We start from the raw sequence: 13,560 nt of genomic DNA, 5'->3' as shown, positions 1-13,560 counted from the left end.
AAACAATAAGTCACACATTTTAAAGCAGAACAGATGGCTCTTTCAAAACTTCCTATTCATATGATGGCTGTGAGAATTTTCACCAACAATTCTAGATTTATTTAAAATCCTATGTATAAGCTTACTGTCGTTTTTTATCTAAATCGAGATGATGTATTGTACCTGCGAGCAATATTCTCACGACTTACTCTAAATCAGCAGTGCTTCCTAAACTGAGGGTCACTGATACAATACAGCATCAAAGGCCAATTAGCAGGAAATTGCAAAATCAGAAGCATGAGCCATTGGATGAGCCATTTTGAAATTCTCTCAAGCGCTAGTAAAGCAGATATTTCTTTCAAATTGTGGGAATACCATTGGGTATACATTTTACATCTCCAAGGGGAGCATGCAGCCCATGGGCCAAAGACCTGTGAGCAGATGACAACGTGAGTGCTCTCCTTTCAAACAAAAAAGGTCAGAAACTGCCCTCTTCCTTCCCATGTTAGGGTTTCACTTTAATTGCTGCCCTTTGAGATTAGTCATATAATTTATCCCCAGACTCCTGAAGACTACAAAAGATCCTTTCAGAAAGAAAGTCACAGAAACCACTCCCACGGGACACAGTGGAGTCCCCAGACAATGATATGGAACAGGATGCCTGATGAGCCCCTGGCAATGAGTTCGTCTAAATATAGAATGAGAACCTTGAGCCCTGGGGACCAATGACTGTATAGAGAAAGGTAGGATAGTAAAACCACAGGTACTAGATCACATGATAGAAAACTTGTGGCAAACCAAGTAGCCTGAGCTTTTCTATCCTGAGCCACCCGAAGAGAGAAAAGTAAAGACTAAGACTGGGACTTCTTTCACTATACAGTATACTGAATGTTAGCTTGTTGAAAAATCAAGACTATAGTGTTTTGTTGAAAGTACAAGACATTTGCATGTTTTTAACGCATGAGATGCAATAAGCTTTAATGCTTTTGAATGGCAGGCAAAAGGGTTTAAAGCCTGAAATATACTTTTGATTTCATTAACATTTGATTGATTGTTCTAGTGCAACTGCAGTTTTCTACACCGTTTACCTGTGTGGGGAAGGCAGTGATGCCGAGCAGATGTTTTCCATATTAAACTATGCAGTTTGAAAACTGTGATTTTAATCCCCAGTCCAAATCCACCACCACCCCTGCACTTTTAGAAGCAAAGGAAACAGCTGCTATAGGAATTTAAATGTCACCTTATACCAACAATTCCAATAGAACCATATGGTCAGTTCCTTTTCTTGCCTTTCCCTTGATAGGTGGGATCTGTGCATGTCACTGCTATGAATATTCAGATATGTGTTTCATAACAGGTCACTTTGCACAAATGACACACTCTGTCCTTCACAAAGGATACCTGGTATCCTTTCATCTCTCCATTGTGAATACTATCATGATGCGATGCTTCTTACACTTGACCAAAAGAATTCCATAATAAGAAGAACCTTCATTGCAGTCATTGCTTAGAAACAACAATTTTATAGAGTGGTGATGATTTTAGTAAACAGCAAAACAAAAAAAACACACACAAAAACCCATCTACTTCAAAAGAAAACTATAATTGAAAATTTTACAAAAACATTTAAAGAAACAATTTAAGCCCCATGAAAAATAATCCCATACGTTTATGGACAATCATATAATGATTTGTAATGTGGGTGTATTAAAAAACAGTACTTTTAAGCCATTTATATTTTATAAGGACATATACAGCTAATTAAAGGAGTTGAATGATTCAGAACAACAACAAAAATTGCAAAAGGGGACAACCATACTTTACAATATACAGGTTTACAAACAATGTCATCTCACTTGTAAAAACTACACACTACAGAAAAAAATTAGAAGTGTTGAAATGTGATTGTAATGCGAAAATGACTTAAGCTTGTTTGCAAACTTAATGCAATGGTAAGAAAGGAAAGCATGATTACCTTTCTCAGAAGGAAGCATATCCTCTCAATGTTTCTGAGCCTTTCGCGCTGTGGAAACGGAGGGAAGATAATTTGTTAAATCCCTTAAGACTCAACATGGGTGAGAAAAAACAGCTCAGAAAAATATCACCACAAAGCAGACATCTGTTCCCACGCTTTTCATGCAGAGCTATAATTGACATAGCAATTAGGAAAAGATGCTAGATATGAGTATTGAACCTTAAGGAATGAGCATGGCATTTTACCAAAGTCATAACTGCTGTAGTTGTAAATGTTCCATCCTCAGCACTAAATAGAAATGCCAGTGTACGTTGCCTTTTCAGAAGTCTAGTATATAAATGACCTTTTCACTGGCATAAACCATAAATCTGTAAAAACACTGATCAGATATGATTTGACAAAAGTGATAACTATTTCCTACAGTTCATTTACAGTACTTGTTTCCAGCTGTGTTAACTGCTTTTTATTTTAGAAGCAAATCCAGGCCAGGTTATTCTTAGCCTGGATTCCACAGAAAAAATAATATAGCTAATAGCGACCGTAGGACAAAACTACTTTTCTTGAACAGAATAAAAACATGTAAATGATAGAAACTTGTATACTACAAGAAGTATTGTTTTAGTAACAACAGAGTCATGGTTTGTCATACCACTTTAATAAATATTGCACTCTTACAGTATTAATATAAAAACGATTAAATGAAGAACAATTCCTGGCATTTATATCAATATTTTTTTTCCCCAGAGTATGTTGTGCTTCATGACTCACTCATTCACTAAAGAGCAGCACCTGCCTGGATGATGAGTAATAGACATCTTACACCAGCAGTCCCACTACACACTAAATCAGACAGACAAGTTAGACGTTTGCTCAACAAACTGAATAAAAACAAAGATTTAGGTAGATACCATTGTGCAAGCCTTAGAGGAATTTAATCAGGACACTGGGGTTTAACCACACTACTATTACTAATGTGGCCATGGGAGTTTTAATAACCAAACAATCAGAACTTCATCCATAATGTACTAAAAGGCATTTAAAAGGCAGTAACGTGTATTTGAAAAAATAGCATGTGTTACATTTTTAATGTTTTTCATCCATCCATTTTCTATCCGCTTCTTCTAATTCAGAAATGCAGAGGAATCAGCAATGGCAAGCAATGGGCGCAAGGCAAGGTACACCCCGGATGGGACACCAGTCCATCACGGGGCAGACAGACGCAAACACAGACCAGGGCCAGTTTTCCCAGAAGCTAATTAACCTATTAGTATGTTTTTGGACTGTGAGAGGAAACCAGAGAACATGGAGGAAACTCTCTCACACACCTGGCAATGTTTATCAGTAGTCATATCACTCTGCAACTCACAACTCACAACTGGCAATCCACTGAAGCTAAGCAGGTGTGAGCCTGGTCAGTACCTGGATGGGAGACTTCCTGGGAAAAACTAAGGTTGCTGCTGGAAGAGGTGGATGCTGCACATTGGTGGTGGTGGAGGAGAGTCCCCATTACTTGTAAAGTGCTTTTAGTGGAGTGTCCAAAAAAGCGCTATATAAGTTTAAGCTATTATTATTATTATTATTAACTTCCAAACTCCACACAGATAGCACCCCAGGTCTGGAATTCAACTCAGGGCCCACTTTGCCACTATGTCACCCTAATGCATTTCAGTATACAGCTTTTGAAAACCTCTCACAATATGAATGTCGAAAACATAATGCAAAATCATTAGAATGCAAAAACTATATGATTTATATTCTTAACAGACAGTCCATCAAGAAAATACATGAGTCATGAATACCTGAGGAAGAGAACAGGCACCTTTGGCTGTTGAGAGGAGAACTACAACACTTTGAGTTCTTACTTCAACTGAGCCTAATTACTTAGACACAACACCTTTACCTGGGCAACAGAGTGGCTCAACCAGCAAAGGCATTAGATTGAGCACTATAGCCCAACATCATTAGTCCCAACCATGTCATGCCACTAACCAGCTGTGACTAGGATTTGGAAGTGGCAGGTCTCCATTGACAGACTGCTGCCAAGATGTGGGTGTGTTACGTGGCCAGGGGGCATGCAGGCTTGAACTTGACATCATTAAGAGGTGTGCCCGCTGCTTCAGTCTCCATCATTTGCCCTATCATGTACTGTGGGGCTTGTAGCATGTCAAAAGATAAATGGCTGTGAGTGACTGCCAAGTACTCAACCAAGCTCAGCTACTGTACAGGTGCTCATTCTTAATATCCAATAAAACAGATATGGCCAGAAATATGGTTATTCCAAATGTACTGTGTAACTAGACCCTTGCAATGTTCAAGTTTTAAGTAGAAATGTTTGACTAACCCATATTTCATCAACTTGTATGTTTTTCATTTTCTATTTCTATGTTTGAATAAGGCAGTATGAAGTTGTAGTACCCATGATAACCAGCTGATTCTGCACAGGCATTCAAGACTGATTAATGCCATGTAATTAGACTAATTTTCCTTTGAAACGTTAGCTTGCAAGAGATATGCTTGACAAGTAGCATATTAAAGTTAATTTAAAAAAAAACAAACTGAGGGTAGAAAAAAATATTATGGTATTTAAATGGGCTAGCTTGAATTTTCAAAGTCTGAACAACACATGGGAATTCAGACTCATAGGTTAATTATAAACACAGGACCCTGTTTCTCTCTCACCATTTTCTTATTGTTAAGCAGACAGATTTAATTACACTTAATTGTAGACTGAGAAAAGCACTTTTCTAAGAGGACTGGATTAAACCAAAGGCAGCTCCAGAAGACATTCTGTTCCTCACACATGACAACCCTCCGCTGCATATATTAGTCTTAGCCTTTGTGGTACAGATTGAAGACAGATTTCAGTTTCTAAAAAGTTTTCAGTCTTATTTTGAAGAAAACAAGCTTCTTTTCTCTCTCCTGAAGTACATTTCCCTTATTTAAAATCATTTTTAAGGATGTGGATGGAAGATGACGAATGTGGCAGTACAGAATGCACGTCCCCTGTTAGATGAAATTAGAAATAAAGTGAATGCAGAATAAAGCAGGAAGAAGTTAGTCCTTATGCCAATCATTGTGTGAAAGTCAATTTTAAAATGGGTACTACTGTGAATACAAGATGGTTATAAAGTCGTGCAATCACATCAAACGATTTCAACAGTTCATCCAATTTACTTGATGTTCACAGGATCATGGCTATGTCAATGGTTTTTACTATTTCCAGAAATACAGAAAGTTTCAGCAATATTCTTCTCAGAAGTGACTGCAAGACACTGTGACCCGTGTTTCAGTGTGATGAAGCTTGTGATAAGTGCAGTAAGCAGAAATTAAATGCATCATTGAATATGAAATGCATCATTAAATATGCTTTGAATTGGTTTTTGAAACATATGTAATGGACTTGAAATTAGTTCACTTAGTGAACCATTATTTATTTTACAGACCAATTGCATTTGAGTAACTTGGCAACAATATGACTAGCGATCACAATATATTTCCTTGCATAGAACAGGGCCCTTGGCTAGGAAAGTGATAGTGAATAATTTGTAAATGAAGAAGTTATAAGCAAATGTCATTTTTTATTAATGTGATTGATATGACATGGTTTTCTATCTCAGTTTAATTAAATAATGTAGTGTTAGTATTAGCTCTACTCTACTCTCTGATGGTATTTTTCAGATATATAATGGAGATAAAATGGAAAACAGTACAAATGCAAAACAACTGTGCTTTCAAAATAAATTATGTGATTCTATTTAAAATACCAAAACAAATAATTTGTTATGAATATTAAAAACAGACAAACATTTTTTAAATAAAAACCCAAAATATGGACTCTTAGGTTATACTGTCTGGACTATATGATTTTCCCAATAAAGGTCAGTCTACAGTAGGTTAATTTGTTCCTGGTTTCACTGACATAAATCTGTAAAAAATCTTAAGTGACACAATTTACCAGTTACTGTCTTATCCTAATCATTTATACTGAATAAAATCTTAATCATGAGTTCAGTCCTCTGGATTTGTAAATGTCTGCATCATACTGACACATCTTTCAAGCCTCATTTTGTATGTTTATCATTTAATCCATCTGTGTTTAATTTGTGTATGAGATGTTACTTGCTGAAGGATATTCTTATCCTAAAATAGCTTGCTCGCTGAACATCTATGCAGAAGTGCCAAATGCTATGATTATTACACCGAACAAAGAGAGCCTATAGCCATATATATACTGTAACTCTTGGTTTGATCAAGGCCTCTAAGGCTGTAAAAATGTACCATCTAAAAATATCCTAGGAGGTGTATAGGAAGTAAAATAGAATCTTAAACTAAAAAAAAAAACTATTTAAACGAGGTTCATGAAGTAATGCATAAACATATGTTTTACAAAAATTAACCAGTTGGAAAAAAGCACTTGGGGAGTTGAATCCAATGGGCAAGAGAAGTGCTATGCTAAATGTGTTTATAGCCGGCCTCTCTGCATCCCTGTAGTGTGAACTCTGGCTTCCTGTGAACAGACTATGGACAGTATCAGCGGATTAGGTTGTATAGGTGGAAAGGAAATGCATTTAGTTGAAGGTGGTGGGATGGGGTGTCAACAATTGTCTTTACCTCTCTCTCTCATATGAGCAGTAATTCAGGGAAACAGTGAATTAATTGGACACTACCTGGATAAGTCAGGAAAGAACAAGGTAAGGTCATCAGGGTCTTCAAAATTCTCCATGTTTGTTTTAATGGTGGCACTAACAGCGCATCTCAGTAATGGAGAAACACAATTACACCGAGGGATGAAATTCACAATGCAATGACTGAGGGTATAATTATCCCTTCACACTTTTTAAATGAAAGGACATCGCATCCTTTTAGCTATAAAGTAATTAAGCCAGTCTACCAATACTTTTCAGTAAAATGAATCAGACATCTGGCATCTCCATTATTAATGACTACATTTTAATGTCAGGACTTAATCATGACACTACAACTTTTAAGTTAGCCTGAAATATTTATGTGCTGTTCTCTTCTACTGCATATCATTGGAGGCATATTGACACGTTAGGGAATTACACCTGGCAACTGACTTTTCCATAAACAGAACAAAGAGTTCCCTGAACCACAATCATATTTGCTGCGCATATCCCTGATGCACAACAAAGCAACAGCACTAATACTTGAATTTACAAACCGCATGAAGGGGATTGCCCTGATCGATTGGGTTCTTGAAGTCCGTTTGGAGCTCATCAAAGGCAGTTATCTGAAAGAAAATGGAAAGTCATCATGATAGTTGGACATGCCAAAGGTTGCATGTGCTGTTTTAAGAAAATTTGAATTACTTTGAATAATTTAGCAGTCGTAATAAATTTATCCCAGAATTTAATAAAAATAAGTTTTTAACACACAGTTTCCTCAGAGCAGAATATAATCAGGATGGACAATCCATAAGTATACATATAGTATACAAAGGAACAAGTAATAGGTTTATTCCATGCTGAAAAAAAGAAGAAAGAGAACACAATGTTTCGGCCGTGGAGCCTTCTTCAGGTGTGAAGAAGATATCGTCATCAAACCAGCGGACAAAGGAGGTGCTGTTGTGGTGTGGCGTAAGGATCTATATATCTTTGAAGCCTCTAGACAACTAACTGACACTTCTGCCTACCTCCCTCTCCAACAGGACCCTACCACTGACTACCAAAAGGAAGTGGTATCCACCATTTCTCTTCTTATCAGCAGTAATGAGCTCCCCCAGGAGGCAAACCGGCTCATCATGGAACATCCACAGGTATCTCAATTTTACCTCCTCCCCAAAATCCACAAACCGGACACCCCTGGACGCCCCATCGTATCAGCATGTAACTGTCCAACTACTTACACCTCAGCCTTTCTCGACAGCCTCATGAGACCGCTGGTTGAAGATCTTCCCTCATACATCAAAGACACCAACCACGCGCTCCAACTTTTTAATGATTTCCAATTTCAGGGTACCGAATGCTACATTTTTACCATGGACATCACATCTCTGTACACCGTCATTCCCCATAATGATGGCCTTACAGCCCTCAAGCACACGCTGGACAAACGCACAGTGCTTGATCCACCCACCCACACCCTGGTACGCCTTGCAGAATTGGTCCTCACACTGAACGCATTCTCTTTCACACCTGAAGAAGACTCCATGGCCGAAACGTTGTGTTCTCTTTCTTCTTTCTTTCAGCATGGAATAAACCTATTACTTGTTCCTTTGCAGCCTACGCATGCTGACGCAGCTACCCACCTGAACTACTACATATAGTATATGTGTGTATGAGTGAATGTGTATATGCAATATACTGTATATTGATAGTGAATACTGCAAAAAACAATATCAAACCTTCAAATATAATTAGAATGTAATTAGAATGACCTAAAAAAATGATGTCATTAAAATCATTCCCCTTGCATGACCAAGGGACATACCGACAGCAAAAGAAAGAGCTAGACTACCAGAAAACCTAGAAATGATTTTTTCTCCATAAAAAAAGTGTTTCTAGCTAGTAATTTTGAATCTATCCTGATATATAGAGCTCAGTGCCTAAACAGGAGAACTTAAACCATCCATTAAAATAGTATATTTTTCTTATCTTTGTGTTGTATTGACACTTTTAGGCAGTGAAGATTAAAATAAAAATTCAAATTTAAAAAAGAAATTTAAGAACTGTGATCTTCTTGAACACGCAGAGTAGCTTGGGCCATGTTTTCAGAGCTTTTGTCAGATTTTGTTGTACACGTCAATTTCCTCCAAACCTACAAATTGTATTAGGTGCTTATTAAGTTATTGAGTGAGAAACAAATTAGAAAACCACCTAGATTGGTGACTGCTTCTGTAACATTGGGGTCTACACATTTTGAAAAAGACATTGCTGCTTTGGAATCAGTTGAGAGAAGGTCAGCAAACATAATTCCCCGTCTTCAAAGAATGTCTTACACAGATGCTTTAAGAGGACTGAATCTCTTTATCCCTGAACAAAGGACAATTAAAACATTCAAGAACTGGATGCACTTCTTTACATATGGGGTTGTGGAAGCCAAGAACAAACTACACAGACACATTGTTGAATCTAGTATCCTGGCTTCCATCGAGAAATTGCTGAAAGGGTTACTCAAATCAACAATGCACAAGCAACCAAACAAGCAAGATGGGCCAAATGGCCTCCTCTAATTTGTAACCTTGATCATGGTCTAAGACCCAAAGGCATCTGATTATGAAAGCGCACTTGACTTGCTTGTGATTTCAAGTTCAATCAAATGCAACAATATCAAAGAAAACAGAAAACAATAGAGACACCTTTGGGGAACTCAGCACGATGGAGAAGTAATGTATGCAAATTATTTTCATTCATCTTAGGACCCTTAGTTTTGATTAGGAAACACACAACTGCACACACATAATTCTCAAATTCAAATTGAGAGGATTACAAAAACTTAACTGGTCTTTCTAATTAAAAAAAACATAGCTCAGCAAAAACAGAAATGCTTTAGAACAGAATTAAAAAGGTGGAAAAGCAGTGCTAATGAACCAAATTACTCAACAAGCTTTTAAAATGCACATTTTGGACATGTTTTTCCAGCATAGCAAATACAAGAGTTCTATCCAAATAATTTAACTACTGTATGTCTCATGCAAATTCTAAATTCAAATCTCTTTTTGTATCTCTTATGTCACATTTTTCTCATTAATGTCAAGGGATTATTGAAAATTTTCACTTAAGTATTAATTGCCAGCATTTTACAAAGACACGAGGCTCAACTACAAAATTACAGAATACATCTATAGATTACAGTTGAATGTTAAATTTAATCATTTTTTAACCATTAAATTTAACCATTTGATACAAGTAAATCCAAATGAAAGCTCATTTTATTTCCTTCCACTTTTTCCCCAAACCTATACATTGTATTATAAACTCTCTGAAATCACACTCATGGGAATGAAATACTTCAATTCTTCATGGATGAGAAGCTCCAGCAGGCAAACATCTGTGTTTATCACTTAAGAGCGCAGAAACAATGACAATTGTTGTCACTCACAAAATCACAAAACTGGAATATCTCTGACCAGCATACTGAAAAAAATGTAATTTCACTACTATATGTAAGCGATACTCTCCCTTGCTTTTTATCTTTTGATGAAAACAACTCTAGAATGTAACCTAATAAATAAAATACCTAAAATTAAATTAAAACCAGAAGACTCTCAGAAAGCTGTGCACAACTTTCTATTTTAAATAAATAGAATAAGAAGGATATGTGAAATTAAAAGGCTGAGGCAAAGATGCTAACAAAAATATGCCAAACACACATACTACATACTGAAAGCTCCACTGAAAATTTTGCTCCATTTACTGTAGCTTTGGGGGTAACAATTTTATTTTATTTTTTCATTTTCATACCTATTTTAGGTTTATCTTGATTGCTGATTATGTAATCTTACAAAGGCTTTCAGCAAATTAAAAGTACATTCTGCTCTAGAGGAAACCTTTGAACATTCCTCCCAGTTCACCTGCTGACCCTATTGTAATGTAACATTTTCATATCCCACAAAACTTCTGTCATATCATGTACAGTACATGCAATGAATGAGATAACTAAAACGACTCCAATCAACTACAGTAATTATCATAATGTTATATGTAGAAATGGATTCTAGCTTCTTGAGAAAGACAATGAAGAAGAATGGACATACAGTACAAGGACTGGTTCTTGTAAATCTTGTGTGGGAGAGAGATAAGCTGTTGCTTATCAGAAAAATACAGAAAAATGACTAGGCATGTTTTTAGCTTATTATCAAAAGCTTTTATTTCTGTCAGCATCCTCCCAGGCACAGACCTTTTAGTTATACTCAAAAGCAGGAAAGACAAATGCAACCATGTTTTTTCCTCTGTTTGAGCAGAAGGGGTTGTGCTTCATCCATATTTTCTTGAAACATGTTCTTTTCTGGTCAATAGGGCCACATTTGGTAGAAATTGTTAGGATTCAAATACAGCTGCAGAAAACACACAAGTATAAGCTCTCTTGCTAACAAGGTTGTCCAGTACACTTTTCAAAACCCTTTCAGCAGCAGAGTAAAAGACACACATTCAATTGTTTGCAGGCACATTTCCACCTTTATTTGACCTGCATACTGATGAAACCAACACACAACAAACATGCCTTGAGCATGAACAGTCTTCAGTCTTGGTTCTAGTACAGAGGGGGAGCAAGTCAGATCAGAACAGAGCATATACTGCCTTGTAAAAAACTTTATTGCCGAGAACTACAGATACTGTATGTGTGAGAGACTTTATTATAGAAATCTACCTTTTGCAGCATCCCCCATGCGCAATATTCCTTGTGAGATGGTGTGTGGTAAATGGCAGTGTGCCATTTACATGCCCTTTGTAGATTTGCTGAATTTCTGTGCAACTCTCCTTATGGAATGAGGAGGATGTATGTTTTGTGCATCATGAGTTCTCACAGCAATGGTGAGAAAAGCTTGAGCTTCTGAACAGCATTCTAAACAGCACCTGGCTATGGTGAGCTTGTGGGCACAATATCTTTTTTAAATGTACTTATTTTGTCTAGATCACACACGTCTTTCCATCTGTTCCTTTCTTCAAGAAACAGGAAACATTATATAGTCTGTTTAGCAGTTGTCAGCTTGTGCCTCGGTTCATGAATATTCTGGATTTTTTTGCTTCTATACTCTTGAAAGCAATGCCATTAACTAATTACACGGCAGTTTACGTCAATACTATAATACTATAGGTTCTTTAAATTTATTTTATTATAAGACCAAACGAACAGCAAAGTGGTGCAGTGGTAAGCATCGCTGCCTTGCAGAGCTAGGGGCCTGAGTTAAATCCTACACCTGGGGTGCTATCTGTGTGGAGTTGTATGTTCTCTGTGGGTTCATGTGGGTTTTCGCTGGGTGTTGTAGTTTCCTCCCACAGTCCACAAACATATTGGTACAGTATTTTGATGGGCTTCTGGGAAAACTGGGCCTGCTGTGAGTGTGTCTGCTCTGTGACTGACATCCCATCCAGGGTGTACCCTGCCTTGTGTCTGCTGCTTGCTGGGATAGGCTTGGCCTCCCCCTGCAATCTTGTATTGGAAGAAGAAGACAGAAAATGGATGGATAAGATCAAGAATATATTATTACCTTTTTTCACCTTTTTCCTCCTGCTGCTAATAATACAGTTCCTTAGTTGTTTGTCTTGTTTCTGTAAGCCATTACATACCTTTATCTCTTTCTTCAGTTTTCCCTGTTTAGTACCTACAGTAGGTACAGTAGTGACAAACTGCCCGTTCAAAAAAAAAAAGCAGTGTCTTGAACCTATTCCATTTTTACTCACTAGTGCTTAGAGGAATGAAGAGTCATTGAATTATGGTTTGCCTCTAGGGAATGTAAAGTAATTCTGTTTATAGTAGCCTTGGACAATATAAGTAAATCATTTCTGAATAGTGTTGCAAAAATCAAGGGCCTGGTATGATATGATTTCCACTGGAAGCAAATTTGCTCTAACTTTACTTAAAAGAGAATGAAAATTTGCTGATTTTTTACAACCAACAGCAACAGCATCCTGTATTAATGCACTGCAACATCAGTTGCATAATATTTAAAAATATTTAAAAATAATATTTAAAAAACAACAACAAACAATTTAGATATAAGATTTTTTTTCCAGAATATTTCATCCAATTTTTCACACAGTATATCCATTATCCATCAATCCATTTTCTAACTGCTTCATCCAATTGAGAGTTGTGGGGGGGCAGGAACCTATTTCAGCAGACAAAAGGCACAAGGCAGAGAACACCAAGACTCGAGCCCACTGCAGGGCAGATAGACTACCAGGGCCAGTTTTTCCATTTAAATCCAGAACCCAATGAAACTACCAGTATGCCATTGGGATTGTGGGAGGAAACTGGTGCACCCAGAAGAAACCCACGTGAACACGGGTAGAACTACACACAGTTACCGCATTGGGTCCAGAACTGAACCCAGGGCCCCCACTGCTGACAGGCAGCAATGCTAATCACTGTGCCATCATTCGCTGCCCCCGGTTCTTCAAATAAAAAAAAAGGTCCTGTTAAAAAGTGTTATTGCAACATATGAAGACTTCAATGTAAGCTCTCCAAAGATTTTATTTAATGAATCATTATGTACCAACAGGACTAGAAGTAAAATTATATTAACTAAAATGTTGTGTATGCTTTACAGTACAATAATACTTGTAACTTTATATCAAGGCTAAGTAAATGATACCTTCATGGGCCACATAAAACATTCAGCACAACTGTGAAAGTGTCCCAGTATTAGTTTAATGGAGGAGCTTAAAATGCTTAAAATGTACATGTAATGACCTTTGTCAGGGTCATTGATCAGGGTGTTAATCATTGATATACTTGTCGACCTGAAAAAGAGATGGAACAAAAATCATTGTCATTCATTTTTTTATCGAGAGAGAACAAATCTTTCTTCTGTAAGAGTACTGTATCTTCTTACCTATTACCAGTTTTATTCATATTTAATGGTTTAAATATTGTGTACCAATGTTGTAAAAAGCTCGTAAGGGTGTTTTAAAATATATATT

The 13,560-nt window shown here is 36.9% G+C and overlaps 1 protein-coding gene across 5 annotated transcripts in view; it reads right to left on the bottom strand.

Annotated features, from left to right (window-relative positions):
• Nucleotides 1-13,560, bottom strand: part of cnih3 (cornichon family AMPA receptor auxiliary protein 3) — a 56,439-nt gene that overhangs the window by 29,553 nt on the left and 13,326 nt on the right. For all 5 annotated transcript variants that reach the window (XM_088624871.1, XM_088624869.1, XM_088624872.1 and 2 more), the window contains exons 2-3: nt 7,137-7,205; nt 1,955-2,002 (exon numbers count right to left, since the gene is read on the bottom strand). In XM_088624871.1, the coding sequence (XP_088480997.1) occupies nt 1,955-2,002; nt 7,137-7,205 (117 nt within the window). The remainder of the gene's footprint in view (nt 1-1,954; nt 2,003-7,136; nt 7,206-13,560) is intronic.

The sequence above is a fragment of the Lepisosteus platostomus genome, chromosome 3 (genome assembly GCF_059453375.1).
Source record: "Lepisosteus platostomus isolate fLepPlt1 chromosome 3, fLepPlt1.hap1, whole genome shotgun sequence".
NCBI classification, from domain to species: Eukaryota; Metazoa; Chordata; class Actinopteri; order Semionotiformes; family Lepisosteidae; genus Lepisosteus; species Lepisosteus platostomus.
The sequence above is the reverse complement of the archived record's forward strand: the minus strand, read 5'-3'. Positions and strand labels throughout refer to the sequence as shown.